Below are 26,177 nucleotides of genomic sequence, written 5' to 3' on the forward strand. Positions count from 1 at the left end.
GTAACTTGGGTTATAACTTGACCCCCGATACCTTTCATCACATATAATCTGACACTGATAGATAATCCTAGTAATTACCCAATAACATAAATTACAAGCCTGGTTCGGTGATGCCCCCGAACGTAACAGACTTTGTGACAATGAACTCTTCAATACCGTACTTGCTGCCTTCACGGCCAAATCCGCTCTGCTTGACTCCACCGAATCTACAAAATATTAGCAATTCGAACAACCAGGGCATAGATGGGAAAACTTACGGTGAAGCAACGTCACTGATGAGTCCAGTGTTGACACCAACCATACCAACCTCCAATGCCTCGGCAATGCGGAAGCAACGCTTGACATCACTAGAGAAGAAATAAGCCGCCAATCCAACCTCTGCTGCGTTTGCAAGTTTGATAACGTCCTCTTCGGTGTCAAATGGGAAGAGACCCGCGACAGGACCGAATGTCTCCTCAGAAGCAATTTGCATATCCTTGGTCATATATGCCAAGACGGTGGGGTGATAGAAATTATCGCCGAGCTCAGGCGCACGTTTTCCGCCCACCATGACTTTGGCGCCCTTAGACTCTGCATCGCGAACGTGTTGCTCAACCTTGTCGACTGCACGAGAATGAATGACAGGTCCATGTGTAGTACCGGCGTCAAATCCGGAACCGAGCTTGAAGCCTTTCACCTTTTCGGTGAATTTGGCAACGAACTCTTCATATATGCCCTTTTGGACGTAAATACGGTTGGCGCACACGCAGGTCTGACCGGAGCTGCGGAATTTGGATGCGATGGCTCCAGTGACAGCAGCATCAAGATCTTTAGTATCGTCAAAAACAATGAAAGGAGCGTTCCCACCGAGCTCCCAAGAAACTTTCTTAACAGTCGATGACGCTTGCTTCATGAGAAGTTTACCGACGTTTGTGGACCCTGTGAAGGATACCTTGCGGACATCTGGGTGTGTGGTGAGGATTTCTCCAACCTCGACCACATTTTTGTCGGCGGTTACAATGTTTACAACGCCTTTGGGGATACCAGCGCGATGAGCCAGCTCGGCCAGTGCATTGGCTGTGAAAGGTGTCTCGCCGGGAGACTTGGCCACGACGGTACAGCCAGCGGCCAAAGCAGGTCCAATTTTTCGTGTGATCATAGCAGCTGGGAAGTTCCAGGGAGTAATAAGACCACAGACACCGACGGGCTCCCTTAATGTGATAATTCGGTTGCCAGGAACAGTCGAAGGAATGGTGTCACCGTATATACGAGGAGCCTCCTCGCTGAACCACTCAAAAAAGCTCGCAGCGTACATGACCTCACCTTTCGCATCAGCAAAAGGTTTGCCGTTCTCCCACGTAATTAGAGTTGCCAAGTCATCGGCATTATCAACCATTAATTGATACCATCGTCGCAACATACGAGCACGCTCTCGAGCGAGCGTTTTGCGGAAACTAGGGAATGCGGCGGCAGCAGCTTGGATGGCTTTCTCTGTGTCGGAAGCTGTGAACTCTGGGCAAGTACCAATGATCTTGCCATCGGATGGATCTAAACAAGTTGTCAGCCATAAACCCACCGGAACATTGAAGGGCCAGGCAGTCAGTCTCACCATGAACTTCAAAAGTCTTTCCTGACTCAGCACCCACCCACTCGCCATTGACATACGACTTTTCTATGAAAAGCGATTTATCCTTGAGCTATATGGATTTACAGCTCCATTAGCCGAGTTTAGACGTATAACAGGGGGAGACGTCACTTACAGGAGGTATTGTGTGACCCATACTGTATAATCTCAAAAATGGAGGAGACGAAGGTATGGCAAAGGGATATCGTAGTTGTTGTCTGGTCAGTTGTCGAGATAGAGGTCGAACAATCCGCTCCATGGTGTCTTTAAAGAAGCTTGGCCGCACGAATAGCCGATATACTCGTCTTATAGTTAAGACTAAAGCGTGAGGGGTAAACCTCTTTGTCCACTGTCCAGTGTTCCAGCTCCGCAACTCCGTCAACCCTACGGAATCGCCGCAAAATAGTACTCCTCTGGCTACCGTCCAATAGGAACGTTCCTAAAGTTCTGAGGGGTTGACGTGTGATTCAACTATGAACAAGTTTTGGCCTCGGACAATTGAGCGATTCGGTACGCCGGCAATCGAGGGTGTTGTGCTGTTCGTGGGGTCAAGGACCCGGTTGGCGCCGATGCTGATAGATTGGGGTATGAGAACTCAACTACGAATGAATTTGCGTCGCGTGTCGTTCTTTAAGAAGGCGAGCAGCGACGAGAGTGAAAAAGATGCGAGACAGCTCCAAGATAAGAAGAGGAGCTGGTCAAGATGGGGAAGGAGCTATGGCGGCGAGGCACTCGATGCTGATTCGCTCTTTCGCTCCGAGCGCTCAACGTCATTTCTCGTCACGTGCCACGTCATGCCTTGCTCCAGACTTCTTCTCCTCTTGCCGACTGTTTCTCGTGGATCATTGACCACTGCCTTTCCAATTATTGCTATCGGCCTTCCGTGCGAAACCTAATAACGGGGACTACGGCAAGAGGACGGTCGGCGTGAACCATTGTCGGCGATGTCGGCCAATTGCATAGTCGATGGGTATCCCCGGCGATGCTCACCAATGAAATGCGGCGGAGGAGGGAGCCGTAGTATAGGTAACAGCTTGCCTGCGCAAATTCATCCTCCATTTGTTAGCGAATCTCGAAATTTGTATGGAAAGATGTGATTACAATGATGTGACAGTTGACGCCTATCTAACACGCAGCCTCACCCCAGAGGGCAATGTCGCGCACGGGGCTGACTGACAGGATTATTATGTTCGACCATCAGAACGGCTTCCTTTTGAACAGTCTTAAGACCGGTTCTTCTTTCAATCAAGCAGCAATATCCCTATTGAATATACATTTGACCTGTCAATGACATGGAAATGTAGACTGTTCTTAAGAGCTACTGAAGCAATGTCTCCACTCACTCATTTGTACTGCCACCATTACGCGCGTTTTGGAGCCAAGACATAATTTGAATGTGGGAATCTCACGATGTGACGGAAACGAACCCAGTGTCTTTGAGGCCGAGTTATCTCAAACCTGCCTATTGAAAATTTGTATTAGCGGTCGTCTCAGCCAGGAGTCAAGTGATCGCTCAATACGTCGGAGACGATTGATAGATGAGATCGATCTTTTGATGAGCAAAACACACGGGACGCCATGGAAATTCGAGGTGGTTGGTTGCTATGTCGTGAAAATCAGAGAGGAGAGAATTGTTCTCTCCGAAGCTTTTCCGTTCATGGGCTGAATTGGCAGAATTAGGAACGAAGACCATCGATCGAGTTCGAGGCTCCATACCGTCAATGCTATTGATGCGAAAAATTTCGGGTATGCTACACCGTCGGATCGCACCTTCTCAATCAATGTCGATTGGCTGAGTCCATTCTGTTAAACGAGAAGAACCTTCTCGACCGTACTGCGTACCAAAGACTGATCGTCAAGTCAAAGCTTGTTCAGATAGTGATGCATGCTTTCGAACCTACATCAGCCCCAACGAACTGACTAGGAGTCCTGAAACTAGACGAATGCTCGTCTCGCGTGGAAGAAACGATGTCACATGGCGTGCCGATCCAGAGGCAATAGATAACAACTGACCTGGGCGCCCTGAGCGTTCGGAGGCTACGAGCACCTTACTACCAGGATCCCAAGGCTTTTGACGACGTGTAATTGCCAATTCTTTCCCCGTTTGTCTGGTAGACCTAGTTGGAGAAGCGATAAATATTGATGAATTTAATAACAAAAACAAAGAACACAAAGACAAGGCCTACGAAATAAAAACAAAAAAGGCGAAAACGCTTTGTTCAAACATTTAATACATGGCTTATTGAGTGAGAAGCTAGACAAGAAGCGAGATAAAGCGCTTATGAAGAAAAGTGACTCGTCAATCGGAATATGCGCCTATTGATACCTCAAAACGGAAATTCTGGAGTGCGGCTTTATTTCCGTTTTGGGACAGAACCCTATTGACTCTCAACGACCACCTTATCTAACTTTTGAACTTACCGGACTTACCCAGCATTGTCACAAAGATATGTCTTTTAGATGCTGTAGTCCTCGAGACTCTGACTCGTTGAACCAGACTATTGCTTGCATCGCTGCTTTGGTCTGGACCAAGCCGGAAGTTGGGCGTTATCATCCTTTGCTCGCTTAGAGGATGAATCCTATTGTAAGATATTCCGCGTCATCAATTGCTATTGCTCGATTGTGTGTTTCGTCTTGAAGGATGCTGCCGTTTCAGTCTATAAAAAGGACTATCACGTCCTGGCCTTGGCTGAGGTCCTCTTGTCTCATAATACTAAGACAATTCTCACCCTTTCTTATATAAATTCTCTCCAACATATCAAAACCTTTTATCCAATCTTTTCTTTGCTTACCCGTTACCTGGAGTACGGTCAAATAGTCAACATGAAGTTGCTGGTCTTCGTGATGGCGGCTCTTGCCCTCCGCGTCGCTGCGGCTCCCATTGAAGTCGACACGGCGGATGTTGCTGACGGTGAGACTCTCGAGACTCGTGGCAACTGGTGCGGGCACCCCGGTATCACCTGCTGGTAAAGATGCTGCACCTCGAGTGCAACTTGGGTTGATGATTCATGTATGTCGATATGAGCCACCACCCCGACTGCCTTGTTATCACCTCGAGCATATAACCAAGAAATCCAAGCTAACCTGAAAGCGAATGACAAGCATGAGTCACCCCGTCCGACGCAGGATCGTCATCGATATGGAGAAGAGCCCCATATTTTGTATAGTCACGGATCGAATATCTCTCTCAGCTGCTTTCAGATGCTCGTACACGTCGTTTCTGCTTTCCCTCCGCTATTATATATATATATCCAAAACCTCGAGTGTCGACCACAAAATCGATACAAGAAGCAAAAATCAACAAGGAGCCTTTTTTGCGATGATAATTTGATGAACATACGATGACAACGGACATTTATGCAGATACGACCTTCAATCGGAAACTCTTTTTCCGAACAACTCTTCAACCAAACGTACAGTGACCTTTCAAATTGCCGGACAAGATATGAATATACGGTCAATCTGATTGTGGTTGTGTTTGGGAGATCTCTCCCACGTGTATGCATTAGTCACGATGTCATCTTGGACTTTTTGCTTGCATGTACTTGTACATATCACACTCATTTACGCACATATTTACTCTGCTTCGTGGGTCTAGTCTGACCTTCGTACCTGTGGACTTTAACAATATGCTCGGGTCGCTGATCCCAGTCGATTAATTCGGTCCAAGTTCTCGGACAGAACAATCGGCGTCTATGGACAACTTCATCTGAATACGACGCATTTTTGTTGTTTTACTTATTTTGCTTCTACTTTGTTAATACTTGAATCAAATTTGCACCTGTTATTTATTTCCTTGTATTCTTCGTAGTCAGAGTTAATCCGACGGCAAAATCTGAGCCAGTTCAAGAAATTTAGGTATATATTCGTACGTAGATATCGGCGTAATTCAATCTCTGTTCGTGAAAATGTCTATACCTAATACATCGCCTGAAGATAACCACGTGGCGCAGTTTCAACTGCTCAAAATCTCGAGGTCGATTTTAGATAACGTCATCCGTTGGACTTAGGTCTTTGTACATCACGTGGAAATCATCGAGACGAATCGGTTGTTGCGCAACGCCGGACTTCGGATATAACATCGAGTTTGCGACAAAAACGTTCGAAGGCTGGGCAAAAGCCTTTCAAAAAGGCGTCAGTTAGGTCACAAGGTAACTCCACTTGGCATAGTCAATGTTACCCACTCAGTTTCGGTATATCAGCGCTGCTCGCCACACGTTCTTGGTATGGGGATACCTTAGAGGTTAGAAGCTGCCGAAACACCTGGAAAAGTCCGAGGCAAATAATTCAGTGGTGGTAGCGAGCGGCAGGACCTGTAGCAGAGGAAAAACTTGACAATCAAAGCTAATAGCTTGATACTACGTGGTGCCCACTTTCTCAGCCGCAGAAAGCTACTTTTCCTTTATCTAGAAATACTTGACTATCTAACAAGCCTATGACAAGAGAACCATGCATGACATCTAGACTCAGATGATAGTCTAAGCATGAGCCCTATGAAGCCTATCTCAGCCTCGATGCAATGTTTCGTCGTTGCCTGAATCTAATCAATGTATTTCTTTGGATTGCCACCGCGATTCCTTCTTTTTGGAAGTTCATTCTTCTTTCCCACTGGCAGCTCCACCTCCCCATAATTTATCTTATTTAGTACTTTGTTAATTAGGTGGCGGCTGAGCGACTGAAAGCGGAGCTAATCCTGATGTATATCCTATCGAACTACCACGTAGGTAAGATTAGATGGAGCTTGGCACCGGTTTTCTACTATGTAGACTATTTAGTGCTAGAACTTTGTTGACTCTAGTCCTTATTTGAATGCTGCTAGTTCACCTACCGGCGTGACATTTTATACCACTTTGTATGGAATTTACACTTTAAACTTGGAGTTTGGGCTTGTATCTTTTACTGTGACCAATCGGAGCAGCTCCACCAAAATTACCACTAAGAAAAATGATAATACCTAGAGATTTGGAATGGAAATAAAGCTTCCATCAGTCTTCCTTAGAGGTATTATGGAGTGGTACTCCGTTACTCCGTATTGATACTTCATTATTTCATAAACAAATAAACAGGTGAGTTTGGTCAGTGGCCCATCAGCCCCATTAATGAATCTTCAGCCAAGTCAATGCTAATATTACCCAAGCCGTCAAGAAGAGCCTTGTTCCAGAATGCTAGCCTAGTCCCCACAGCCACTACAAAAAGAGTAATGTACGATGCAAAAGTTAAATGAATAATGACCATCTGGAGAGCTAGGCAGTGGCGTGTTGCATGGTATCTGCCGAAGTCGGTAATTTGAGATGTACGTAAAACATCGAATACTACAGATAACGCTCACATGCATCAGGCGTTTGGAAAGAGTGCACTCTGTCTCGATTACATTCAACTCATTCACAAGGTTGCACTTTATACTAGCTTCCCAGGCTGTTAGCTATGGCTAGAAATTAGTGTGGATTCTCAGACAGACTACCAAGTATATATAGATAGTCTTCCCAATCCTATTGAGAATCTTTCTCCCAGTCTCACCAAACGGAAAATTCAGCTGTGTTTACAGCTGCGTTTTCAAGATGAGACGTCTTCTGTTCCTGATTGGAGCATTACTATGCTTTTGCAAGGTTCAGTCAAAAGCTGTCTTTGCACATTTTATGGTAAGAATACCTGCACTCCCCCGCAATTTCCAGTGCGGATGCTGAATTCTTGCATTAGGTTGGAAATGTTGCCTTCTATACAACTCAAGATTGGCAAATCGATATCGCTGCTGCAGCTGAAGTAGGTATAGACGCGTTTGCCTTGAATATCGCCTATGGAGATGATACTGTCAGTGCATCTGTCGCTACTGCATTTACGGCACTTTCAGATATGAACACAGACTTCAAATTGTTCTTTTCCTTCGATTATGCTGGTGGCGGTCCATGGCCCTCAGCAGATGTTGATTCGTATTTGGGAGAGTATACTGGAAACGCTGGATACTATCATACGGACGGCGGACAACCTTTCGTCTCTACTTTTGAAGGACCAGCAAATGCACAAGATTGGGTTGCTCTCAAAGCTAACCATAACGTCTTCTTTATGCCGGACTGGTCGTCCCTTGGCGCAGGTCCAGCATGGGCTCTTGGTGTTGCTGATGGACTTTTTAGTAAGTTTTCCTTCAGTCTGAAAATGACTGTGAGTGGGGACTTGATTCGAAATAAGCTATACTAACTCAACGTCAATCAGGCTGGGCTGCTTGGCCATGGGGAAGTCAGGACTCAAATACCTGGGTCGATGCTTCGTATCTGCAGGTCCTTAAAGATGGTGGCGACACAGGATTTCCCTATATGATGGGGGTATCTCCAATGTTTTACACAAATTTACCGTATGAGTCTCCATTCTTTCGTCCCCCCCCCTTCTCCAAATTCTTGCTCGTCATTTTACTTTGGGGTTTCGTGTGTTGGCACATGATTGGATCGAGCTCCATCGTATTCTGCATAACGCGGACATGGTGCTGTCAAGTTCCCACCGTATCGTCAGGAAAGAAGAACCGTTTCATTACGTGACACTTTCTCCCGCTGTAAAAACAGCTGTCGAGGACTTCAATGCTGACAACGTTTTCCACGCAGAGGCTACGACAAAAACTGGGCATGGAGAGGAGATCGTCTCTGGTTTGACCGCTGGAAAGAGGTATTCTTCTTGCAGCCTGACTACGTTGAAATCATAACCTGGAACGACTGGGGAGAGAGTCATTACATCGCACCAGTCGMCCCGACACAGAGTGACTCAGTTCTAGGGCTTGGACAAGCCCCGTTCGATTACGTGTCGGCTTACAGTCATGATGGCTGGAGATATCTTTTACCGGTCTTCACCTCTCTATATAAAACCGGCAAAGCACCTTTGCCAAGTCAAATTATCACCGCCTGGGGTCGGAGTACATCTACCAATGCTGCTTGTTCGGTTAACGGGACAACAGTCAACACCGCAAGCCAGCTGCAACTCGAGTTTCCGCCGAATCAAGCGCTATCAGATACTGTTTTCTTCGTGGTGTTTGCCTCAGATGAGGTTGATCCAGAGGTAAAAGTGACAGTTGGAGGTACCTCGGTCGTTGCGGCTTGGTCTGATTACATCGAAGCTGGTGATGCAACTATCTATTTCGGCAATGCCAGTTTTGTAGGTCTTACTGGGGACGTCCATATTACAGCCACCAACTACGGACTAGACATTCTGACTGCTACCGGTGTCATCTCTGGCGATTGCTCAGAGACAGACGGATACATGAATTTCAATATGTGGACCACTTACGAGATCGAGGAGAATATCGCCGATCAGACAGCGATCATGTCAATCGAGGACTTCGTATGTATCGCAGGCACAAGTATCGAAGAATTCTCAGATCTATGCGAGTATACGTGTGCTCTTGGATACTGTAAGTGCAATTTATTCTGAGTAGTCAGTTCCAATCAGGCCGTCAGATTTTGTCCAGACCTCGGGTTGCGGTCTTGCGTATTGGGACTCTGGAAACGCTTCTCTTCGACCCAAATACAAAGCGTCATCAACACCAATCATCATTAACACTTCACAAGATCCTGTGGTTATTACCAATGCTAATCTTAATTACGTATAGGCCCGTACACAGCATGCCTGTGCTCAGCAATCGGCCCTCAACCAGACCGCCCGACACCTGTTGCAACACAATGCTACCCGCTTGCTAATGCAAGTATTGTCTATGAAGGACTGTGCAATTTTGCTTGTACCTATGGATACTTAGACACAGATCATTGTGGAACAGCGGAAGTCGCAGTACCTACACCAACAGTCTCTCCCTTCACTCCTGATGCAGCGACAGGAGGTACAGGAAAGGGCGACAACCCTGCCTTCGACGATCTTTGTGAATTTACATGTCAATACGGATACTGTCCAATTGCAGCTTGTATTGTTACAGATGTAGGAGACCTAGTCCTGTTTACGGGGGATGTCACCACTGCCAAAGCCAACTTCACAGCGGAACCCTGGAACGAATTTCTTAACGACCTATGCACTTTTAGCTGCAACCGAGGCCACTGCCCTGATTCTTGTTCGTCTGATTTGGCTTGCACTTCTGGCATTGGTGATGGTAACTATGGCGGATTGTGTGACTTCAGTTGTGGATACGGTTTTTGTCCAGAACCGTGTACATGCCTTTCGAATGGGACACGATCTACTCCACCAACATACGACCCTAACATCGTTGGATATCCTGACACCGGGCTTGATGTCGATACGTACGGCCCTCTGTGCAACTTCACTTGCTCTCACGGCTACTGTCCTACGCCGGGCGCATGCTTGGAAGCGCTCAGCATCAACCCAGATCTAGAAAACACCACCTTCACCCTGCCTGCCCTAGAGGATTACGTTCCGGAGAACGTTACGTACAGTCCTGGCGACTTATACGTCTATATTTCGGATGAAAATCCAGATTTAAGCTTGCAAGTCACCTTGCAAGGTGCGAATGGCGCAAGCGATGGTGAGCATCTCCCTCCTCCTCTCAACCTTCAAAAGGTATCATTGTATATGCCCATTCACCAATTAAATCTCTCACTGACTCACCTCAACTTTATTGCTTGATTCTCTTTTCTATATTTGAATGCTCATCTATTTTGTAGTGCCTGCTGGGAGTTTGGATAGAGATGATCTGGACGAAATCGGTGACGCCGCTGAGCTCATCATGATCACTATCTTGAACGATGATTACGCTCTCTCGAAGCGTGACGTCCGAACCCACAATGACTATCAATTTGTCACGCATTCTCACTGGAAGCCGTCTGGTAATTGCACCACCAGACACTGCATGTTGGCAGCAGATGCTCCGTTGGAGACATGGACGTCTGTGGGTAACGGAAGCTATAAAGGTGTGCCGCATGAAGTTCACTTCATGAACACGGGCAAAAACCATGGCTATTCTGCCACCCGTCAGCTTCTTTCAAACAGCACCCATAGCAAGCGAAGGGGCGGATATGGCAGTATACAAACGACACAGTTTGTGTTTGGCCAAGGCTACTTGAGGAAACCCTTGATCTCATGGGATGAAGAGGAATTTGGAAATTTCGATAAACCAATCCAAGACTTAACGGCCTATGGCGCTATGGACAGCGCAAACAAGGGATACCTGACAAACTGCAACGTGTATATGGATAATAGCACCGCCTTCGACGACGACAACACCACCAGCATAACCGGGGGTGGGATGTCTTTCTCAGTTCCCGGCGTGGCTACCGCTGTTGGATTGTCGGCTGCTGCCATCGATAAACTCGTGTCGACTTGCGTCGGTGACGAACAGACGCCACAGACTTATGTCATCTACCCGCGCGACGGCACTGAGGTAGATTCCCTCTCGCAGCTCCTTGCATCTTTTCAAAATGCAAACGTCGCCACATACACCTCCCTAAACAGCTATGGTGTGCTGTATTGGACAGCAGATCTCACCCCCCTTCAATGGAGAAAGGTTTCACAGCAAAAGCAGGTAGGCAACTCCCTGAAATATCCCCCCTGGGTGCTGTAATGACAATGATATTAGTGTAAAGCAGCTCCAGCCAAGTGCAAGAGTGGCTCCTGCCCAAACCCAGGCTTTCGTATTTCAGATACCAATATAAACGCCATATACAATACTACGGTTGGAGAACTATTTGAGCGCGATGGCTCAATAGTCACCGAGTCCAACGCGCCTGACGACCTTTCGTTCATTTCGCAACCACCAGGTAGTCCAGCCGTGCCTGCTGATAAACTATATACATATGACAGTACAGGGGGACAAAATGTCGTTGTTTACATTCTCGACCATGGAAGGTTTGATATGACCTTTCCCGTGAGTACTGTCTTCCCTAATATGCTGAGGTCTGAGCTGACAATGAGGAGGAATTTGCGGAATGGGCATTGGTTCCTGGCACAAACCAGATTGTTAGCTCCATTACACCTAAAATTGTTGGTCCAGACGGATGGGTACCGCCATACGATGGTAACGGAATAACCTCGCACGGAACAACGATGTTAGCGGTGATGGCGGGACTCACTAAAGGAGTCGCAAAACATATTACACCTGTCCCCATTTCATTTGATTGGGACGATGGACCGCAATGGATTCTGAACGCTTTAGACTGGATAGAAAACGATTGGAAGATACGCAAGCTAACTTTAGACTCTGCCCTCGCCCCTTTGGGCGTTCTCAGCATGAGCTTCGGGTATGGGAGATCACAAGAAAACGATCCCGTTGGTTTCCTCGCTTCCATTCACTTGAATAATCTAGTCGAGCTTGGTATCTTGCCTGTGGCTGCAGTAGGAAATGATGGAGTAAGTGATGTTCCCCGCAAGTTCATTGTTGTTATAGTACAGTGTTGACATAGGTATACAGTTACCGGTGCATGCATGGCCTGCACGATTTGCCGACTCGAGTCAATATGACGTTGTGGACTCACTGATTGCTGTTGGCGCCGTTGACAATGATGGCTACCAATGGAGTGATAGTAATTATGCCAGTTACGTGAATGTTTATGCCCCTGGCGTGGATATTGAATCAGCTCCTGGGTGGGTTGAAGGCGTCGTAGGCGTCCCAGGGTTCGGGTCCACTAGCGGAACATCAGTTTGTACGTCGAACCTGGAGCTTTAAACTGAGATGAGAAAAAGAGCTAATGAAACTTATAGCTTGTGCCAAGACTGCCGGTCTAGCTGCCTATTTCATCGGACTGTCATCGAATAAAGCAAAATATACAAATACGCAGGCCGTTGCGGATGATATAATGCGCCTGACGTGGTCACGGGGTGACAGTCCGGCTATTTACAACAATATTGTGTTGACTGGTTAACTGGTAGTGATATAGCTTATTATTATTGAATCATTAGGCTCAGTAGTCTGTTGGGGCTGGCAAGACTATTTTTGTTGTAACTATATCGCTTTTCAGGGAGCTTGGAGCCTAGGGCAAGTCTGGTCACACGGCTGACTAAGCGATCCACTTAAGTTAACTTCAGTGCCTCAATATTAGCTTTCATACAAATACTATTTCATCCAAACTAATCTTCACAGCCAGATAATTTGAACTGCAAATAATGTAGCGACTTCCTACATGTCTCATCATCATCAAGATGCTAATCCAACACCTGCCCGGGCACGTCCACGACGGGGTCCGGCATTCTCATTGAATCCTCTCCCACCTCGTAGTTCTGGCAGTCAATTTGCGACTCCACCTCGATTCCAGTTCGCAAATGAGCCGCGTACAGGCGATGATAGGAGCATATTTCGAAGCAGTAGTCCACTGGTACAAGGGTTCTTTCGAGCGCCCGATCAAAGATTTGATAATTCAAGTCCCTTGAAGGGAGAAAGAAATAAGCCTGTGCAGGTTTCTGATGACGAGATTGAAGATGATTTCCACGACACAAAGGACACCACTGGCCTTGAAGATGAAGTGTCCGGAGCGCTGGATGAACTGTTTTCAATCTCACGGCATTCAAACAAACGACCTCGAGCATCTTCGCATTCGGCACACAAACCAGTCAGAACAGAAATTGTTGACGACGACTTTGATGAAATCAACGATTCAGGTTCTCCCATACCCGATTCTCCGTCAACATCAGTCCGGAGCAGAACCAAGAACCCTAAGCTGGAATTTCCCACTCCACATATAGAGCCTAATCGCCAGCTAGTCAACACCGAAATTTCTGAGCCTAAGAGCTTTGAGCTAGTTTCTGAGCCTCAAACGCCAGGTCAGGCTTATACTCTACAAATCGAAGATGCCAGCTCAAGCATTGAAAAAACATCTACTTCTCAAAACCGTCCACGCTTCATTCTCTCAGCGAATTATACTCCTGCATCGACTATCACACGAGCTACCTCAACACCGCAGCCCGCACGGAAGAAACCTGCATTTGTGCTACCGCGATCACCATCCCCAGATAAGGAGGATGTCTCGTCGTCGACTATCCCGGTACCTTTTTCGCCTGTAGCAACTCGTACTCTTCGCCGTTCAGGGCGGCCGAAATCAGGCGCGGCTGCAACTTATGTACCTGGTGGTATGGCCGAGCATCTTCGAGATTGGATTATGGAAGCCGACATGAAACGCAAAGCTACAATTGAACGACAACCACGTCGAAATCTGAATGATGCCAGAGATTTTACAATTGGCTGGATTGATTCTTGTCATAACGCCTTTTTGAAATCTTCTGGCCCAGTTATTATGGCCCGAGTAACTCTCGAAGCTAGCAGAGAGGAGCCGCCGACTGATAATGGTGCCCAAATTATGACCGTGCTGCTACTTGGTGCAGCCGCTTCTCGTGGAAATACTAACAATGGTCGCGGATCATCTGTTACTAGCTCAGTTCCAGGCGAGAGATTGAAACCCGGCGATAAGGTCGGGATCGGAGTGGGCCTGTCATGGGAAGTTGAGCTGGATTCCATGAACATTGATGATACAACACACATAAAGCAGGTGTCCGTGCAGCGAGTTGTTCCCTCTTCTCAATCCGATTCCGAAGATGACCTTGAAGACCTTCAAGACGAAAACCGATCATTTGCGGCGAGTTCTGCGCATCCTACACATTCTACTTCGAAGACGTGGCTAGTAGCTGCCGAGTGGGATTTATTGAGCGAGACTGGAAAATAGTTGACAAGCTTCATGCCTACCAACAAGATTCACATGTTGAGAAGAAGCGCATAGTTTCTATACGCAAGACCAAACCATACCGTATCTAAATTGACACCTAGTATACAAAATCTAGAATAATGATGCACGCTCAAAGATCATTGACTCATAACCAAAACTAGTCGTCTCATGTGCTCTTATTCTCAAGCCTAGTCAACGCATTCACCGTGATACCACAGCCCCATTTTACCAACTTCTTCTCCTTGCTACTAGCCACAATATCCGACTTGGCAACCACCTTGCGGATGAAATATATCAGTCCTTTGACAATATGCGGCGCAGTTTGATGGGTTTGCGCAAATATACGAGTGAGAAGAACAGCCTGTTTATCCTTGAGCTCTTCTTCAGTTTCGGCTTGTTTCTTTTTCAAATCCGCAGATTTCGTCTTGCGTGTCGATGACGGGGACGTTTGCTGGAAAACTGTGATAATCAAGACTTCGACAAATGTGCTTGTTTTCGGTTGCAGGTAGGCAAAGTTTAGATTTTTCAGTATCGCCAAGTTGAGAGAATTATCGCTGACCAAGTTGCCATACATTTTGGCAAGATTGACAATAGACTTGATGTCTAGTTTTGCATTGTTGGAGCCATCTTCGTCAAAGCCGTGGAATTCGTCGTCGCTACCTTCTTCGTCGAGGTCGTTAGTCTCACCCAAACGTTTGAAAATATCCCATAGAGTGAACACGAAAGACATTTTAATTCGTCGGCCCATTTCACTGCAGAGTCGGCGGGCGATCAGGTGGTAGTAGGGATTGTAGGCCTCTTCTTCCATGGCGCAATGGACGAGGACACGCGGAATTTCGTATTCTTGGTTCTTTTTGAGACGCAGTTTCAAAAGTCGAACGTGCGCATCTCGGTAGTCTGTTGCTGACATGATGGCTACGAAGATTGAGCGTCGGACGTCTGTGTTCATGCGATGCGCTTTGGCGATGGCCGCAAGGTCCGGCTCTCCGTCACTATCTTGATCTTTTTGCACCTGATTTGAAGCGAGAGCGGTTGAGGAAGTAGACAGCTCCTGACGCGCAGCCTCAAGGGGGTCCAATTCTTTCCAACTAGCACCTACAAGCCACCATTTTCCTTTTCTGTCTGAGTTCTGAATATCGCTTCTCGAGACTCGAATTGGTTCCGACGCTCGCACATTTCGATTATTCAAAGATCCCAAGATTTTGCGCATCTTAGTGATGTGTTCAGACGAGATGCTGGATGCCACAGTGCCGGTTTTCAGGCGATTGTTCTTGAGATCGGTAATGGTTTCAATCATGAATTTTGTACGAACAGACAAGGATGATTCGCCGATTCGCGCTACAGCTGGTTGAATGAGGAGTACAATATCTTTGAGGGCTGACGGATCGTCCTGTCGAAGCTGAGGTCCCGAGGCTAGAAAGGTGTTGGTCAGTAAAGGTATGAGTGCATGGAGTGGTGAAAGAGAAACATACTGCGAATAATCTTGAGAAGAAATTCGGTATTTGTCTCGTTGATCTCCTCAAGAAACAAACGAATGTAATCAAAAACGAGATTGCTTCCGACCACATGAAAGTTATAGAGCTGTGAAAGGAGCGACACCAAATTCAACTGTTCTTTTCCAGTAAATGGACCCCTCTCATCGGCCGAATTGTCAAACATTTCTACTAGAGTCTGGATGACCATGGCGCCAAAATCCATTCCAATCAACTTGTACAATCCAGCTATGAAACCAGCATGCAGAATGATAAATGTATCTTGTAGGGCCGCTCGGTCAGCGACCTGGGTAAGGAGTAGTGTCAGTAATGTCGAAGTAACACTTTGACGTGGGTTCTCGCGATATAGTTTCTCGACATCGTTAAGGGTGGAGATCAAATTGGCTTCCGAAAGCTTGTTCAGTAAACCCTGTGCTTGCCGACGTAAGCGTGCATCTTCTTCCGACTTGCTTCCTGCCGGAACCCTCATTGACGGAGGAATGTATTTCGTTGTAGACGGCGTCTTTGTAGGTGGTGCAACGTAGGGATTTTCTCGAACGCGCTCTTGTTTCGGTTCCTCCACTGATTCACCATCACTTTCCATATCTTCCTCAGACCCTTCAAAATCTTCAGATCCATCTTCCGCACTTTCGTGGTCTTCATCTGACCCATCTTCTCCGTCATCGTCTGCAGATTCTTCAAGACCGTCCCAATCTCCAGCATCGCTATCATCCTCCTCATCCTCCTCATCCAAACCTTGAGCTCGTCTCCTTTTTCTTTGTAACCACTCTTGCTCTTCTCGTTTTCGTTTCTTACTATCGTCCGCTTCTGAATCCTCGCCAATATCACCTAGAAGATCTGCAAGACCATCCTCCTCAAAGGCTTTTGGTAGCTTGTTCTTTCCTTTAATACCTAGTCGTTTTTCGAGTGCCTCAATTTCCTTATCGTCCTGCGCAAGTTTATCCTTTACAGTTTTCGATATTGTGGGCTTCTTGGGTTCGGCCTTATTTCGGTCGATCGTCTTGGTCTCATGCGATTTGGATGCTTTCGCGGGCGCAGGTCGCTCCTCTTCTTCGCTCGGAGATTCATCCTCACTTTCATCCTCAGACTCGCTTTCGGCCTCTCGTCTTCTGTTCATGCCGCCCCTCGGACGATCGTGTTGTTGTCTTTTTCCATGTCTCTCTTCCTTTCGTCGCTCTTTGCGCGATACGGATCGGGTTTGATTTCTTTTCTTCTCGCCATAAGTATCTCTGATTCCCAACTCAGCTCTTAATCCTCGCGGAAGCGCCGTAGTGAGATGCCTTGGCCGCGGCATGTTGTCTTGTTTCTGTTAAGGTCTGCAAAAATTGTTGCAGATGTTCAGAAATTATTTGCGGAGATGAGAATGAAAAGTGGTCCGAGCTTCCGCACTTTTCTTCCCCACCAAATCTCGGACACCACCACAAGTATAACGCAGTCTACACATTCAGACAATTCAATTCCCTTTCTTCGAATACGCATTGGGCATTGCATCCAATCCTTTTTCTGCATCCACGCCTACTACTCCAACCTGATAAGCTATCCTGTGAAGACCACGACCTGTGGCCACTTCCCCTCATGGCGCCGCACCTTAGCAACGACGAGGTCAGTCCATCCCATCACCCGTCGCTTTTCACAAGACTAACACGACACACCAGTTCTTCGCTTCATTATCAAACCTCCTCACAAGTACCTCCCAAAAGACCCAAGGAAGCGTCTACCTCACCCAAAAACGGCTCACCACCACCGCCTCATCCTCCACCGACCCATCAATAACTGAAGGCTCAATCCTCGTGCGCGCAACAGACGGAAAGACACAGAACCCGAAGCCCACAAAAGTCGCCGAAGGTACTACGGCTTCCAAAGTGACAAAAAGTAAAAAGGCGGCCAAATTGAAGTTGTCGACCATCGTGAGTCCGGCGGATTTGGAGGCGTTCTTTATCAGGTATGCGGATATTTGCAAAGCGGGGATGGCGGGACTGAAGAAGAGGGACCGTAGTGCAAAGAAGAAAGGGAAGGCGAAAGCGAAGTCTGGGAAGGCTTGAGGATAGGTCAATGGTGGTTGCTGGGGAGGGGTTTCTGTGTGTAGTAGAAAGGTGGATGAAAAGAAGCGAGATATATTATTGCATGAGCCTGGCGTTGATTTGTTATTACTGGGTCTTCTATTTCAGTTTTTACAGTGAGGAATGCATTAAATTACATGGGTGTTCAGGACTTTTGTTCATATCAGGTCGATTGTGAAAATTGATTCGTTGTATAAGTATAGACATACATGAATACTAGCACTCTGACTCGTCACAAGATGACTTGGAACTTGAATATTAATATTGTCACAGAAAGAGGCACAATTAAAATACATAAATCATCTGGCACAGTTATCATAGCAGTGTCTCTCCATGCCGTAAATAGAGCCATACGTGAATGCGCGCTGTAAAGGAATAATGTAAGAGGTCGTGTCAATGAAAATCATGAAATGGGTATGAGATATTCGAACAAGGGTAATGTGTATGCATAGAAGTAATTCGCACATAAAGCTCTACCCCGTACTCGCTTTGAGGGGAGTGGCGTCAAAGCTTTGAGGGATTTGAAAGATCACTCGAGATCAGACAAGGCATCGCTAGGGTCTCCAAGAGATAAAGAGCGACGAAATGTACCGGGTGTCTTGGGCATCTTGAAGTCGTTCTCATCTCCATCACTCTCATTGGTTGATTTCCGGGGAGCGTCGGACGCATCTCTTTGTGCGCTGTCCTCGCTTACGAACTGCGCTGCAAGGTGAATGAAGAAGAGGAGAAGCTGTAAGGGTAGAATGAGCACCAGAGAGCAAGCCTTGTTGAAGAGCAATGTCGTCATGCTTTTCGACGGTCGAGGTGCGAGATATTCTAAAGTGGAAGCTGGTGGAAGGGGCGAAAGATCCCGTTTTCTGAAGGATCGAGTCCGGCGCAATTCTCTCAAAATACTGTCCCTTCTGTCTGCGGTGGGGGAATTCGGGGATAGTACGTCCGCTCCCGTTGCAAGGGTTGCATTGGCATCGAAAAACTTGTGTTCAGAGGCAGGCAGTAAAGGCAAGAGATCCCGGTTTTCGAGAGATTCGGTTTGGCCAAGTTCCAATAAGGTACTATCTCTTCCATCTGGTGTAGAGTAACTAGGAGATAATACGTCTACTTCGGTTCTAAGAGTAGCGGCGGCATCGGAAAAGTCGGGTTCGGGGGAGGAAGAAGATGAAGAGATGCTATTAAGATCCAGGTTAGGCTCAGCCTGTTCCTGTGTCGTAGAAACTGGCTCCATTAGGTCATTATTAGGTGTAGGTTGGAACGTAGATAGCGATTCGGCTGTTATAGTTGCCTCCGAAATATCTCCGTTATGATTGTGTAAGCGCTGATGTGCAAGCGTGAGATTCGGCAATTGATCATCAAAAGGAGAGGCTGGATGACTCAGATGCGATGGTGAAGGGGGGGAGTTTGAGTCTTGACGTGAAAGAGACTGAAATGATTTGCTATCGTCCTCGCTGTCTGATTCTGGTATCGGCTGGAATCTAGCGAGCATGTCATGGACTGAATGCGCCGGCTCTGTTATTGATCGCTTAGGGGCGCTAAGTGTGAGTTCCGTATCATCTGCTGTATCACTAATCGGAATGTCTTCGGATGTGGTAGAGTCGAGATGTGGCACGCTGGTTGTTGTTGTCGAAACGCTGTCGTCGGTAGTGTCACCATCATACACATCGACCATGTCGTGCTGCACATTCTCGCCTTCATTTGCAGCATCCGGCCATGTCTTATCCGACTCTGACCCGGCCGGAGCACTTTCGCGTCGGTGTTTTGGGCGCCAAGCTCTTTTCTTCTTTGGTATATGAGCCTCGGCCGGCAGCGGCACACTGAAACCACGCTGAAAAGGGCAGGGCGTTACTTCATAGCGAAGAACATTGGCTAAAGCGGTTTTGAAATTCTCGATTAACTCCACGTCTTCCGGAGTCTGGTCTGGAAGCTCAATACGGTAATAAGTCAAAGATCGAATGCGCAGTACGAATGTCGATTTGCCGTCAACACACCAGCATTGTGAATTCTTCAGAATTGCCTGCACGACATTTCCACATTTTAAGAAGGGAGATAAGCCAGTTGGGATTTCCAATCTCAAACGCCCGACAGCCACAGTTCTTTCCGCCGGTGATCGCCACGGTAGGGTCTCGATCGTGTCCACCGGATAGTCAAAGTCGATAGATGGCGCCAATTGCGACGGTGTAGGAGGCGCATCGGGAGCGAACTTGACGATTTTGGCGGAAGGGTGGAAGAAGAGGACGGGGTCGAATCTGTCATGGGTAGTAGAAGTTTCACTGAATCGTCGCCTTTCCGAAATAAACTTTGAAGGCAATGTCGCGGATCGCCGGATTGGCGCGAAGCCAGTTCCAGATGGCTGGGTCATGGTTCGCATGAGCCGCAAGGGAAGGACGTGTGAGGCTGCCGTTGACAGCTTAAAATGCGCCGCGCGCCATGTTGGCTTCGTGCAAGATGTAGTCGGGACAGAGTCATGGATAGCAAGTTACTGCATGCCGAGTCTGTGCGACGTCAATCGGACATGGGTTGGCGGGGAGTTGCGAGAGATAGACAAGGTGAGAGCGAAAGGCACGGACTGTCAATAATAAAAGCGTCTGATATAGTTTCACTAGGCTGAGCTAAGCTAGGCGGCCCGCAGCGAAGATCGTGACACGTGATGTCGCGTGTCTTATCAACGAGGCAGCATCCCTCGCATTCGAGGAAAAAACGGACAGCAAACTGAGTATATCATGGTACATTGATAGCGCTGCTATCTCCATAATTCTCTAGATTTACTTACATAGCGGTACATGCTGTATGCAAATGCAAGACATACGTCCGGCTGAGCGTCGGCGTATAAGCTTTTCCGGTGCCGAGAGCGCTGACATCATATCAACAATCTATTTTTGACACACTACGCAGGCAGCTGTCCTCTCTTCGCAAATCCTTCGTCCTCAATGCCTGTTATTGTCGCCTATTACGATATCTTCAGTTAAAGGCTCACTCCTACGGCCACCTCGTCTAGCTACCTTCCCTGGCAATGTCTCAGTTCGAGCCTAATGCCATTCTGCGGGGAGCCCAGCTTACCGTTGTTGGGAGTAAGCCTGTTTCTATACCGTTTCTTCTTGAGGATGGTAAACTAATCGCGGTTCTTTGATATAGCACTCCGAATACTGCGCAACCCTAATCTATTTAAGCATGACCACTTCCGTCAAGCTGCTCTGGCCGTCGTTGTCGGGGTGGTGATTCACCTAATCTTACAAATTCCAGTAAACACAATAGCGGTCATATTAGTGACCTAATAACTAACAATCTGGGTTAGATGATTATAATAAAACTAGCGCTTCAGATAGCTTCGGTCGTGGTCGATTTGGACTCTGCAACCTGGGATGACAAGCTCATTGGAGGACTGAACTTCATATCGAACTCTGTGCTTCAAGTGCCATTCCTACTCATGACCCTCATGCGATACATTACGCCTACATTAGACGACATGTGAGTTGATATTCTGAACAGATACGAAACGATGCGCTTTTACTAATCTTATTCGGTCACAGCTTTCTTCTATCCCTCGAATGGGTTGATGCCACCTACGTCGAAAAGCATAAAACTGATGATCCTCGAAACACTAGAGCCATGTACTACCCGAACCTTGTCAAATATCCGACCAGGCAAAAAGGCGCCCCCTCGAAACCACAGAAGCCAATAAATGCCGCATTAATGGCTTTTTTGAACCGATACGCTCGTAGAGTTGGGATGTGGCTGGGCATCTACATTTTGTCGTTGCTACCGGTGGTTGGACGATTTGTTATGCCTGCTGCTAGTTTCTACAGCGTCAGGAAATCTATCGGCACGACACCAGCAGCGGTCATATTTGGATCGGGTTTAGTATTGCCAAAGCGATACATCGTTTTCTTTTTGCATACCTATTTTGCCTCGCGAAGCTTGATGCGCGAACTTGTAGGTTTCATCTTAAGTTGATAACCGCATTGAAGTGTAACAACCACTGACAGAACCTCAGCTTGACCCCTATTTCTCTCGTATCAAATTCGACAAGGACCAAAAACGACGATGGTTCCTTGACCGCGAGGGGGTTCTCTTCGGCTTTGCTTTTGCTTTCACCATCGTGCTCAAGACACCATTTGTCGGCGTGCTCATGTACGGCATTGCGCAAGCGTCCACAGCATACCTAGTCACAAAGATCACCGATCCTCCTCCACCTCCTGAACGTAGTGAGGGGTTCGCCGAGAAACAAATCACCTGGGAGAATAAGCACGACTTTTTGCAACTTTCCGTCGACACTCTGGACAGAATTAATGTGAGTTCTGTTGATAAGACCCAAGCCAAGAGCACCGGCGCGGATGTATCTCCAAGCACTGGAAAGAACTATTCGTGATTACGCTCTCTGCAGTGTTGAGAAACCTATCTACCACTGCGTATGTCACTGGTATAAAAAATTGCAATGTGGTGACTCGATGACGCTGCGAGTTTTAGACCTTACCCAAATTCTAATTAGCTATAAATCAGAAAGTGGAATGGATAGATACTTTTGTTCTAGACATACTAATGGCCCTATACAAACGTAGCTAAGAGAAAAATTTCCTAGCAGCCTCTTTCTGCTTCTTGTCAGCCTCCGCAATAATTTTCTTAACCCTCGCAATCTCATTGCTAATAGCAGCGTCACCAGGAGAGAGCTTCAATGCAGCCTCAAGGTCTTTAATAGCAGCATCCTCCTCCTTCAACCCAACTTGCGCAACTGCACGGCGATAATAAGCCTTTGCGCGGTCTGCATCCTTTGCATCAGCGGCATCGGCAGTCTCTAAAGCGTAGCCGGCCCAGGTCTTGCCATCCTGCCAGCGTTTGAGCTTGTTTGCGAGCAGAGCCGAGTTGGAGTGTAGTGTAAATCGTAGAGCTTTCATTTGTCCCTCAAGTTCCTTGGGGTCCTTGTCGTCGGCGTTGGGTACTTCGTTCAGGTAACGTAAAGCCTTTTGGTACTTTTCCAGGCCGACGTATGTTTGGCCGGCCTTGAAAGCTGTATTTCCGAGTTCCTTGAGCTTAGTCGCGATTTCATAGGCTGAGGGAGCCGTCAATTCAGAATCGTGGTCTGCGGGGTAGTCTTCGTATGGGTCACCGGTAGCATCGACGGCCTTTTTGTCGGCGTTCTCGTATTCTTCGCCCTTTAACTCCCCGCAGTCGGCGATAACGACATCCTTAATCGGCTTGTCGGCTTGTGTGGGCATGTTTTCGATCTTGCGAACCAGACTCTTTCCATTGATGACCTCTCCGAATACGACGTGCTTGCCGTCCAGGTGCGGGGTTTCGACTGTTGTGATGAAGAATTGGCTACCGTTGGTGGCAGGGCCGGAGTTGGCCATGGATAGGAGGAAAGGACGGTCATGCTTGAGATCAAAATTTTCGTCTTCGAATTTCTCGCCGTAGATGGATTCACCGCCGGTACCGTTGAAGGCTGTAAAGTCACCGCCCTGGATCATGAAGTTTTTGATGACACGGTGGAAAATTGAGCCTGCCACTGATTAGATATTGCTCTCGCGCGGATATCGAGCTACCAGGAGAATTGTACCCTTGAAACTGAGTAGCTTTCCTTGCTTTCCAATGCCCTTTTCACCGGTACAGAGAGCACGGAAGTTGTCCGCGGTTTTGGGGACCACTGTTGTTGCGAAGAACGAGCTAGATTAGCCACTGCCGGTTGTCGAAGGTGACTGGGATATTTTTTTACCATCGTCAAACTAAAGGTAACAAATATTAGCCTGACGTGATGTCAATCTGTACTGTATTTGTAAAAACATACCAGTTCTAGAGCGATGCGGCCCTCTTTTCTACCACCAATTTCAATGTCAAGGTAAACGCGGGATCGACCTGCGATTCGGAAGAATTAGCAAAAATAAGGTCGTGATAAGTCTCTGTGAAATCTGAAGTAAGCGCAACTTCGTACGTACTCTTGTCGGCCATTTTGGCGAGCAGTGTGATGTGAGAGTTAGAAAGGCGGGGAAGTGTAGAAGCTTGAAGCTAGCTGATACCTCAGGCGCGTGTCAAGTAAGTATGTTGACAGATGAAAGGATTCTTGAACGTCTCAAAGTAAATTGAAGAGTGAAGGTCTGCGAGAGAGACAATTGACCGTAGAAAGGAAGCAGCTGAAAGATGAACGAGTCACAATTGGCGATGAGCTTCACGAAGCTTCCATTTTCTTGGGGTGCCTTGATGCCTTAGGCTGCCACGTTGCGAGCCCCGCACACGCTGTTCAATTTATTAGTGCTTCTAATTATGGAATTTGAGAATACTACGTAGTATCCTTAAAAGAACATCCTAACACTAAAAGAAGATTCTTTCTATAAAAAGATGACAACTAACTAGTAATAAATACACCAGGGATGCAGATTCCCATATGTATACAGCAATCAGTCACAGCCTACTCATCTCCCGTGAACCCCATTGACTCCCAGTTAGCACGAATCTTCGCCTTGACGTCCTCAGGATATGAGCTCTCAAAATCAGCCGCAACCCAGTCACGACCTGTGGTAAACTCGCTTGGCATCAGAGCATCTGAGACGACCTTGCCGCCCATAGTGGCAGATCCATTACCATGGCTCATATATGGAACAAGGGGGAATCCACGGACATCCTCGAAAAAGGTCTCATCTAGGTTGGGTCGGCAGCGAGTAGAGAATGCCCACATCACATCCTTACTGTCATAGACATCGATATCATCGCCGACGAGTACGATTCGATGGATAGTGTAGCCGGCCTTGTGGTTGAAGACCAAGTCTCCGACACGTTTCGAAAACTCTTTGCTATTTGTCTTCATAGCACGTAGCTTCTCTGTGTCTATACGCAGAGCAACCCAAGTCACCTGCGATTCAAATGGAGCAAAGGCGTCTGTGACGGGCAGACCTTCAAGTTGGCAGATTTTACGGATTTCTGCGGCAGCGAGAGACCCGATCATGGTGTGCTATATACGTTATGTCAGTATCTGCATGCAATTGCCGTTGGATTAGGCGTAGAAATGGCTTACCGTCTCATCGGTCAACCGGCCACAGGCGGACATTGGAAGAATGGCACCATTACGATATGTGATCTTCTCGACCGTGTACTTTGGCCACGGGTGTGTGTCGCCCGGAAAGACGTAACCGTGCATTTCCCCAAATGGACCTTCTGGTGAGGTCTCACTAATTGAAAGCGTTCCTTCAAACACAATCTCAGAATTTGCGGGAACATATAAATCGTTTGTGTCGCACTTGACCACATTGAGGGCCGATCCGGTCATTGCTCCGATATACTCGGCTTCGGAAACACCGTCAGGGATTGGCATACTTGCAGCCATGATAGCGGCCGGTGGAACACCGAAAGCTAGAGCCCATGACACATTTCTCCCTTCCTTTTTCCACATTTGATGGATCTGCCAGATATGCTGAGGCTCAATGACCAGACCAGTCAAATGATCCTTATCAGCTACCATGGCACGAGCGATAGACCAGTTGGTCCATTTTCCGTCGGGAGATTGAACCACATGCATGCCGTATGTTTGGACGTATTTGCCTCCATCATCTTTGTGGATGAGCGGAACTGGCAATTTGGTAAGATCAAACTCTCCTCTCAGCAACTTGTTCTCTTTGCAAGGGCCGTCGGTGACGATGTTTGGCGGAATAGGCGTGGCCTCGCTAGCGGAGAGCATCTTATCTAGAATCTCACGCATGCTTGCTGTAGGCGGAAGAGCGAGATGCCGTGCTAGTCGACCATAACGGTCTTTTTTGGAATGACGGAGGGATCCAGGAGCTCCCAGGATGCGCCATAGTCCCTTGTCGGCGCCGATTAGATTGTTGAAGAGTGGTGCCTTGTCGTTAGTCTCACAGACCAAACGTGTGATGGCGGCAGCTTCGAGGTTTGCATCGACTGGAGTGTTGATCTCGACAAGGTCGTTGTCTTGCTTCAATGCTTCGACGAACGAGCGGAAGCTGAGATGAGGTGGTTCCGAGGTCATTGTTGTAAGTTTTACGATCAAGTCTTTGTAATCTATTAAATCAGGCATTTACTTGAAATTTGATCATCGACAATCATCCAACATAAAGCCCTTTATATATTTCTATGCGAACCGTTATGGAGGGCACCAGACTGGATCTCGGGCAGCTACCTCGGAGACCTCGGGGGTCTCGGAGAAGTAGACCTTAGGGCTAAGCCGTTACACTTTCCACGACATGACGCAGATGCACCGGATTTTCGGCACGCATTTGTGCGTCTAGTCCCTTTCGATATCATGATATCGCTCAATGAAACTTTATACTTATTAATACGGTGTCTAGTGATAGATACAATATGCATCTTGTCATTTTGACTGTCTTATATAATGTTACCTAGTTCAATGATGCTTCCAAACTAACCGACTGCAGTATAGGTCAGGATCTACTTTGCGCATTCTATCATCCCATGCTGAAAATATCACTTTTAACAATAT

At 47.2% G+C, this 26,177-nt stretch overlaps 9 protein-coding genes across 9 annotated transcripts; 4 read left to right on the forward strand and 5 right to left on the reverse strand.

Annotated features, from left to right (window-relative positions):
• Positions 1–91: 91 nt before the first annotated feature.
• On the reverse strand, positions 92–1,862 carry BHQ10_004172 (uncharacterized protein; the record flags this gene model as incomplete). The annotated part of the gene is made up of 4 exons (XM_040876509.1): positions 92–206; positions 258–1,527; positions 1,589–1,676; positions 1,740–1,862. The coding sequence occupies 4 exons, from the start codon at positions 1,860–1,862 to the stop codon at positions 92–94; spliced, it is 1,596 nt and encodes a 531-aa protein (XP_040732676.1).
• Positions 1,863–4,426: 2,564 nt separating this feature from the next.
• Positions 4,427–12,402, forward strand: BHQ10_004173 (uncharacterized protein; the record flags this gene model as incomplete). Its single annotated transcript, XM_040876510.1, has 12 exons — positions 4,427–4,569; positions 7,149–7,242; positions 7,301–7,730; positions 7,811–7,949; positions 8,194–8,993; positions 9,192–9,455; positions 9,510–10,070; positions 10,210–11,066; positions 11,121–11,408; positions 11,459–11,890; positions 11,952–12,183; positions 12,242–12,402. The coding sequence occupies 12 exons, from the start codon at positions 4,427–4,429 to the stop codon at positions 12,400–12,402; spliced, it is 4,401 nt and encodes a 1,466-aa protein (XP_040732677.1).
• Positions 12,403–12,660: 258 nt separating this feature from the next.
• BHQ10_004174 (uncharacterized protein) lies at positions 12,661–14,193 on the forward strand (the record flags this gene model as incomplete). The annotated part of the gene is made up of 1 exon (XM_040876511.1): positions 12,661–14,193. One exon carries the CDS (start codon positions 12,661–12,663, stop codon positions 14,191–14,193), a length of 1,533 nt encoding a protein of 510 aa, XP_040732678.1.
• A 166-nt stretch (positions 14,194–14,359) lies between these two features.
• Positions 14,360–16,980, reverse strand: BHQ10_004175 (uncharacterized protein; the record flags this gene model as incomplete). Its single annotated transcript, XM_040876512.1, has 2 exons — positions 14,360–15,606; positions 15,666–16,980. The coding sequence occupies 2 exons, from the start codon at positions 16,978–16,980 to the stop codon at positions 14,360–14,362; spliced, it is 2,562 nt and encodes an 853-aa protein (XP_040732679.1).
• A 281-nt stretch (positions 16,981–17,261) lies between these two features.
• Positions 17,262–17,728, forward strand: BHQ10_004176 (uncharacterized protein; the record flags this gene model as incomplete). Its single annotated transcript, XM_040876513.1, has 2 exons — positions 17,262–17,288; positions 17,342–17,728. The coding sequence occupies 2 exons, from the start codon at positions 17,262–17,264 to the stop codon at positions 17,726–17,728; spliced, it is 414 nt and encodes a 137-aa protein (XP_040732680.1).
• A 547-nt stretch (positions 17,729–18,275) lies between these two features.
• BHQ10_004177 (uncharacterized protein) lies at positions 18,276–20,099 on the reverse strand (the record flags this gene model as incomplete). Its single annotated transcript, XM_040876514.1, has 1 exon — positions 18,276–20,099. The coding sequence occupies one exon, from the start codon at positions 20,097–20,099 to the stop codon at positions 18,276–18,278; it is 1,824 nt and encodes a 607-aa protein (XP_040732681.1).
• A 651-nt stretch (positions 20,100–20,750) lies between these two features.
• BHQ10_004178 (uncharacterized protein) lies at positions 20,751–22,106 on the forward strand (the record flags this gene model as incomplete). The annotated part of the gene is made up of 5 exons (XM_040876515.1): positions 20,751–20,808; positions 20,873–20,979; positions 21,033–21,205; positions 21,268–21,670; positions 21,732–22,106. The coding sequence occupies 5 exons, from the start codon at positions 20,751–20,753 to the stop codon at positions 22,104–22,106; spliced, it is 1,116 nt and encodes a 371-aa protein (XP_040732682.1).
• Positions 22,107–22,296: 190 nt separating this feature from the next.
• Positions 22,297–23,680, reverse strand: BHQ10_004179 (uncharacterized protein; the record flags this gene model as incomplete). The annotated part of the gene is made up of 5 exons (XM_040876516.1): positions 22,297–23,234; positions 23,292–23,378; positions 23,448–23,457; positions 23,520–23,587; positions 23,668–23,680. The coding sequence occupies 5 exons, from the start codon at positions 23,678–23,680 to the stop codon at positions 22,297–22,299; spliced, it is 1,116 nt and encodes a 371-aa protein (XP_040732683.1).
• A 457-nt stretch (positions 23,681–24,137) lies between these two features.
• On the reverse strand, positions 24,138–25,706 carry BHQ10_004180 (uncharacterized protein; the record flags this gene model as incomplete). Its single annotated transcript, XM_040876518.1, has 2 exons — positions 24,138–24,677; positions 24,741–25,706. 2 exons carry the CDS (start codon positions 25,704–25,706, stop codon positions 24,138–24,140), a joined length of 1,506 nt encoding a protein of 501 aa, XP_040732684.1.
• Between the last annotated feature and the right edge of the window lie 471 nt (positions 25,707–26,177).

The sequence above is a fragment of the Talaromyces amestolkiae genome (assembly GCF_001896365.1).
Source record: "Talaromyces amestolkiae strain CIB chromosome Unknown scaffold7.1, whole genome shotgun sequence".
Classification (NCBI taxonomy): domain Eukaryota; kingdom Fungi; phylum Ascomycota; class Eurotiomycetes; order Eurotiales; family Trichocomaceae; genus Talaromyces; species Talaromyces amestolkiae.